Source organism: Glycine max, chromosome 20 (assembly GCF_000004515.6).
Source record: "Glycine max cultivar Williams 82 chromosome 20, Glycine_max_v4.0, whole genome shotgun sequence".
In the NCBI taxonomy this organism is placed as follows: domain Eukaryota; kingdom Viridiplantae; phylum Streptophyta; class Magnoliopsida; order Fabales; family Fabaceae; genus Glycine; species Glycine max.
Window position 1 is genome coordinate 25,672,618 of NC_038256.2, and position 6,822 is coordinate 25,679,439.

Consider the following 6,822-nt stretch of genomic DNA (forward strand, 5'->3'; position numbering starts at 1 on the left):
TATGTATGGGGTGATGGTTAATTAATTAATAGCTCACGAAATTTTACATTGTCAGTAGTGTATGAAAATTATTTTTTTTTAATAATTTTTCTTAAAATTCTCCGTCAGACAAAAAAAAATATTTCCTTAAAATGTTGATTATATAATTTAAATATTATATATCAAATAAGATTCAAAAACGGATTGGACTAGTGCAACTATGAAATGATATTAGATTAGTTAGTATGAAAAATCAATTTTGTAAAGAACCAAAGAAAAGTCAGTTTACAATAAAGTATATTAAGAATAAGTTATATACATACTATAAAATAATTTTACATAATTATTTAATTATAAATTAGTATATATAATAAATTTATTATCTTTTATAATAATTACTCTAAAAAATATATCAATGATTAATTTTAATTGATTGATAGTATATTTTTCTCTTATACTAATAATATATAACTATTAAACTCTTAAGTATACTTTGTAAAAAAAAATTTGATTTAATTTTAAATAGAGTTCAATGTTGATATATATATATATATATATATATATATATATATATATATATATATATATATATATATATATATGAAGTTGAATTTTTAATATTATGAAACAATAAATATTATATTAGGTTTAATATGTCATATTAAAAATTAAAATAATTTTTTTAATCATGATTATACTATTAAATCTTAATTTAATTTAGTATCTTTATACCCTTAAACCACTACGTACAATTTTTAAAACTTTGAAATCTGGAGACACTCTAAAGTGAAACTTACCCCGTCATCTCAAAACAAATCATATGTTCTTGGAGGGAAAACTTTTAAACAATGAATGTTTTATCTATATTGAAAGAGAGAATTTTGAGTTTTTTTTGTTTTTTTTATGCATTCCTTTTCTTTTTACTTATGTAATGCTACGAGAGGGTACTTTTGGCAATTTTCATAAAGTATACCACTAAACACAAAAGAAAAATTGAGTACGAAAAAATCTTCCAAGGTTATTTAGGTACATCATGAACCAAGAAGGAAATAATGACTCATGCTTGAATGGTCGCTGCTTATAAATTAAAGTTCCTTAAAAAGTTGGCTGCTTAGGTTAAATAGAAGGGATTGCACCATAAAATAACTTAACTGAAATGTGCACCCAACCAGCCAATTTTGCATTCAAAATATAGTGGTTTAAATATTTTTGAGCTTATATTTTATTATTAACTTTTTAATGTATAAACAAATTTAACGACAGATATTCTTGTTACTTTCCCTCTCACTGCACAAAATCTATTTTATTTTAAATACTCCATTATATATGACTTAGTCATGCAAATAATAGCAATAACTTGGTTTTATGGTTGGTATTTAATAATTAAAGCATTTTATTTTAATTTGGAGTGAGAACGAGACTATAAGGAATCGAAGGAATAAAATAATATATGTTCACACATGAATTAAGATACTCATTCCATCCAGCATGATATATTCTTCTTGATGACGCATCTACATAATTCTGCAATTTGCTTCGTATTTGAAGTATTAGATCCTCATGCATCATCTTTAAACGATTTTAACTTTTGACTTATTGATTTGTGGAAAGTGCTTTTTAATGTACTTTGAGATGTTAGCAAGCCTTTTTCTTTGCCGAATGCTTACGCTATGAATCATTCTTTCATATACCCTAAGATGACCTTTAACCTTTTGACAAGTCTTATTTCCTTGAAAGACTTGTTTGAACTGTCCATGAGATAAAGTGACTCGAAAGAACATGGGGATGCATAGCTCATGTTGCCACTTACGTCGAGTAAAATAATCCTAGCTTAGAGGATATAATCAGCAAGACATCCAAGAGTTTTTACCAAGACATTGTGCATGAGAAATCGGATATGTTCCTAGTGTGTTTTGAGACTTGTGAAAGTTCTTGTAGTCTTCCTTATTCACTACTTTCATCAGCAAAATCTTAGACTAATTACTTAATTGTATGGATTAGTATTAATTATTATTATGAATTATTTTTAATTATGAAGAACTATATTCAATTTTCACTATATTAATTATGATCAATAGTTATATTATGACACTAAACCAACTAATTTATAGACATTGTATTGAGTTTTATTTTATGAGTGTCCCTATTGGGTTGGTCCTTGAATTTTAACAGTCTCAAGATGTCTCTATCTTCGTACTTAGTGCGTTTTTTTAATAACAAGTGAGTAAACAAATTTTGTCATCGTTAAAAGGCTTAATAATATGTTTTTTTCTTATAAAATTAATAAAATTTGAATTTTGTCTTTATAATATTTTTCGTCTTAGTAAAAATTAAAATGTGTTATATTTTAGTGTAGACTAAGTTAGGATAAGTTTGAACCTATATGTAATAGTTGGTGACTGTTATTAATTTAAAGGTTAAAAATTATTATTAATTGAAGAAAAATTATTATTAATTGCAAAAAAATTGTCACAAATTATATTTTTTCTTCTTCTACAACGTGTGACAATTTTTTTATAATTTGTGATAATTTTTAATCTTCAAAATTTTCACATAGGTTTAAATTTATCTGAATATTATTCCAAATCAAAATGTGATACATTACAATTTTACAAAAACAAAAAATAAATATTTTTTTTAGGACAAAATCTAAACTTTACTAATGTTATAGGAATGAAAAATATATTTTAATTTTGTTAAAATGCAGAAACACTAATAAGGTAGAGGGTAGTTTTCTCTCACAAATTAAATCTCATTTTCATCTTTCTCTTCTGAACAATCATATAGCTTAACATGAATCGAGATACGTGTTATTGAATTATCTTTTTATTAACATACATTACGTGAGAACGTAAGAGTTTTTTTTATCATACAAACGCATGAATAATTTAAATCTATCTTAACCAAATTTGTAAAATTAAATGATTAAAACGAGGCCTTCACAGTTCACATGCCCTCTAAATATCTATATAGGAAGGAAAAGTAAAATCAATATCGGAGCTGATTGTTTGAGTTTGTGTCATGCTTAAACAACTTATGTATAATCATAAAATTAATTTGCTTGAAAAATATTGGAACTGATTGTTTAACTTTCTGTGTCACATGCTTATAAACTCCGATAGTTATGTTATACTATCATATAAATTAATTTTCTTGAAAATTAAACATATAATAATACATTAATTTAATTAGAGATGTGTTTTGACGGCAATAAATTAATTTTTTATTCACACTGGTACATGATATACATGTGTGGAATATAATTGCAATAAAATGATAAATTTCATGAAAATGCATAATTTATATTAGTGTTGTTAACATATAAAACAATAGGCACACTGGCACATGAAGAAAGAAGATCAAATTACTTAACATTTATACAGATGCGTAATCTCCCAAGTGTGCCAACCCCATCAAAGCATGTAAATTACACATAAAGTTGTGTACCTATATCTAACAGTTTTTCTTTCATTCCCTCACCAAGTGTCTAACTAAGCAACACTAAATAAGTGGAAAACATATATAACAAAATTATCACCCGAAAAAGAAAAAAAAATATAGAAAACTATTTCCCTTCATATTTTAAAATTAATTTTCTTATCAACTAACTCTAGGATCTCATCAGTTTCTCCATCTAAATGCACATTTTTTTGCACATCAACTTCAATGGCCATGTTCAGATCCAAAGAGAGGCATGAAATTTTCTCCTCTGAGTTGTTAATATTCTCTTTCATGTCTTCATCTGAAAATGGAGAAGTAGTTCTTGCAGGAGAACAAGCTCTTGACAGTACTGAACTGAAGCATTCACTACTGAAAATGACAATTGCATCCTTGAGAGGCACAGATTCACCACCAGGAAGGGTTATAGCTCCACTTTCAATTCCTTGCTTAACACCCTTTTTAGAAAAGTGATCAACTTGCTCCAAATCTTCCATAAAGAACACCCTATGAGGATTCTCATTCAGTGCTTCCCCAAATCTCTGAAGATAACTGCCACCAAACTCATCTCTTGCCCTTTTATTTTTGGACTCCTCATGAGTTAAAGAGAAACAGCTTAAACCAATGGAGACAAAGTTACTATAAGAGCCAAAAATTACTTTAGCTAGCTCTTTTGAGACCATTTCTTTTGCTTGAGAATCCACACCTAGAAAGAAAAACCAAGTTTCTTGCCTATCATCTCTCTTCACTAAGTGATTCCCTACTTTTCTCATTCCTGACCTGCAAAGAAGCACAGTGCTTGCAATCTCCTTCACTGTTTTTTTCTGTTGTGGAGCCTTTTTCTCCAATGCATCACATAGAATCTTCAGATTTTCATCATTATGGTCCTTGAACATTTGAGTGCTGTCCAAACCTTCCACTGCCTCACTTGAAGAAGCGGAATTGGGGCTAGAATTTGGATTTGATAAAAGGTCTGGCTTAGGATGGTTCCTCTCTGGCATGAACATTATCAAGTTTCCTTCATAGGAATCATTTCTAACAGTAGTCTCAGTGTATAACTCACATTCTTTAGGTACTTCTTTTCGTTCAGAAATGACTGGCCAGTTTAGGTGGCTCAGATTTAAACTAGGCTTTCTTTCATGTGAAGAGACTGAAGTAGGGGATGAAGGAGAGGATGAAATGAACAAAAATGGTTTCTCAAGATTGGACGGAAATCCATGTGCTGAACTGCAAAATGAGTTCCATTTCTTGCAAATATCCCAAAGCTTAGCATTTTCCTGGTTCAAAACAAAAAACACAGAAACATCAGTTTCAAGACTTTTATCCATAAATTAATCCATGTCTTGTTATTATTTTGAAGCAAGAGTGGTTAATTATAATAATAACCTGATCCTCCATCATGCGACTTCTCTCTGCCTTGCAATTTTTGAGCCATGTTGGCAAGCTAGTGGTGCAATCTCTCTTGCTTATAGTAAAACTACTAGCAATGCTTTTAGCTTCTTTTTCAAAATTCAATGAGCAATCTCTGCAGCAAGTTAGATACTTGCGCACTTTGGCTCGTTCTTCAAAAGATTCGTCCTTGAATGTTACCTTGCTTCTCTCCTGAACATGAAAATCACTGAAACAAAGAAAAACAAAAGCAAATTCAATATCACTAAAAAAAATACAATAATAATATTCAAAGCAGAAAATAGTACATAGAAGAATGAATTAATTACGTACCTATCAAAATTTAAAGCAAGGCTCAAGCTACCAACTGGAACTGTAAAGGGGTGAAGATCCCAAATAGTTTCAAGGGAGGGGTGACATGCTTTGCCCTTAATGTATGTTCTAAAAGTTGCTATCCCCATAAGCCACAACCTACTATTCTCCCTATTTCCACTAATCAATTTTTTAAGCTCCATCACCATATGCTCCACAGAACAGTAATAGTTTGTTCTTTGCTCACAATAACTAGACCAGAACTCAAACAACCATTTCAGATCACCCAAGTATAGAATTAACCCTCTCCCCACATGACTTTTTACTAGGTTTCTAAGCTCCACAAGCTTCCTTTCAACCTCCTCCTTGCTAATGTTCCTAAAGGAGACAAGAGGAAGACTCACAAATTGCACAAACCTCAACTCTCCTTGAACACTCCCTGTCTCTAACCTTTCCATCACTCCCCTAGCTACTCCCTCAGCACTAGCAAGACTCTCCCCAACAATGACTGTGTTTCTCCTCTTGCTCACAAGTTCACTCAAAACACTAGTTACATCATCTACATGATCACCAACATGGTCTATAGACTTGAATGATGCCCCAAATTGACCAAAAGATCTAGATGGGGACATGCTGCTGCTACCACCAAGAACTTGAAGCTTGGTGGTGGTGTTTTCCTTGGAAGCTTGGTGCTGTGAACAAACTTCCATTGAAACAGCTTGTTCAACCCTTGTTTTAACAAGGGCACTAGAGAAACCAGCTTCTCTCATGACCCTACTAATGCTAGGGTCATCAAGGATAGAGACTATGAGCTGCTCCATCTCAATCTTCAAGGCCAGAATGGGTTGCTGCTGGTTCTCAATCGAACCGCGGCGTTGGTGAGCCTGAGCACGCTTGAAGGCTGCAACCAAGGCATTGGAAAGTGAGGGAGTGGTGGAATATGGAGGACTCAGAAGAGGGCTTGGTGTGGGTGCTGGCAAACGGTTGAGGGAAACATTGAAGCAAAGTTCTAGTGCCTTGTATTGGAGAGGGTGAGAGTGGCATTGAAGGAAAACTTTGCGGAGAAGGCCTGTGGAAGTAGCAAGCATGACAGTGGCAATGTGAAGAGGGGTCACTTGAGCATGACCTCTTCTTGTGGCAAGAGTAACAGCTTGTTTAACTAGGGTTGCAGCCTCTGGTGTCAGAGCCTGTAGCTGTATGCTGCAAACTCCTGCTCTCATCTTTCCAACTTGTTGCAACTTCCACAACAATATATAATAATACCTCACAAAGAGAATTTGGAGTTTTGGTTAAACCAAACTTTTCGAAGGGATACTAGGTTTAGAAAAAATAACTTAAATGGAGATTTGGTTCAATGAGGTTCAGCCAATTTGGGTTGAAAGAATTAGTAAAATTCTATTTCTCAGATATTGGTAGTATGAGGAAGATGCAGGTATATATTTATATGTGTGTGTTAGCTTATAGCAGTGCATTTGAGTACACCAAGACTAGTGTCTGCGCCATTGATATGATGAGGGTTTTATGCCTTTCTTGTTAGTGAGGCAAATTTTGGCTTTGCATGTGAAAGTGGATTGCATGTGATGCAACTTTCTTTCTCTCTCTCTCTCTGATTTGTATGTAAAGTTATGTGGATTATCAAAAGCTGCTTCTATTCAATCTTGTGGTACTATAAAATATGTTGCAAAGCAACAAGCTAGCTTTAAT

The 6,822-nt window shown here is 32.0% G+C and overlaps 1 protein-coding gene across 1 annotated transcript; it reads right to left on the reverse strand.

Annotated features, from left to right (window-relative positions):
* Window positions 1–3,325: 3,325 nt before the first annotated feature.
* LOC100775479 (protein SMAX1-LIKE 3) lies at window positions 3,326–6,606 on the reverse strand. The gene is made up of 3 exons (XM_006605652.4): window positions 5,140–6,606; window positions 4,804–5,035; window positions 3,326–4,694 (listed from the first exon to the last, which is right to left on the reverse strand). The coding sequence occupies exons 1-3, from the start codon at window positions 6,336–6,338 to the stop codon at window positions 3,555–3,557; spliced, it is 2,571 nt and encodes an 856-aa protein (XP_006605715.1). The 5' UTR covers window positions 6,339–6,606; the 3' UTR covers window positions 3,326–3,554.
* Between the last annotated feature and the right edge of the window lie 216 nt (window positions 6,607–6,822).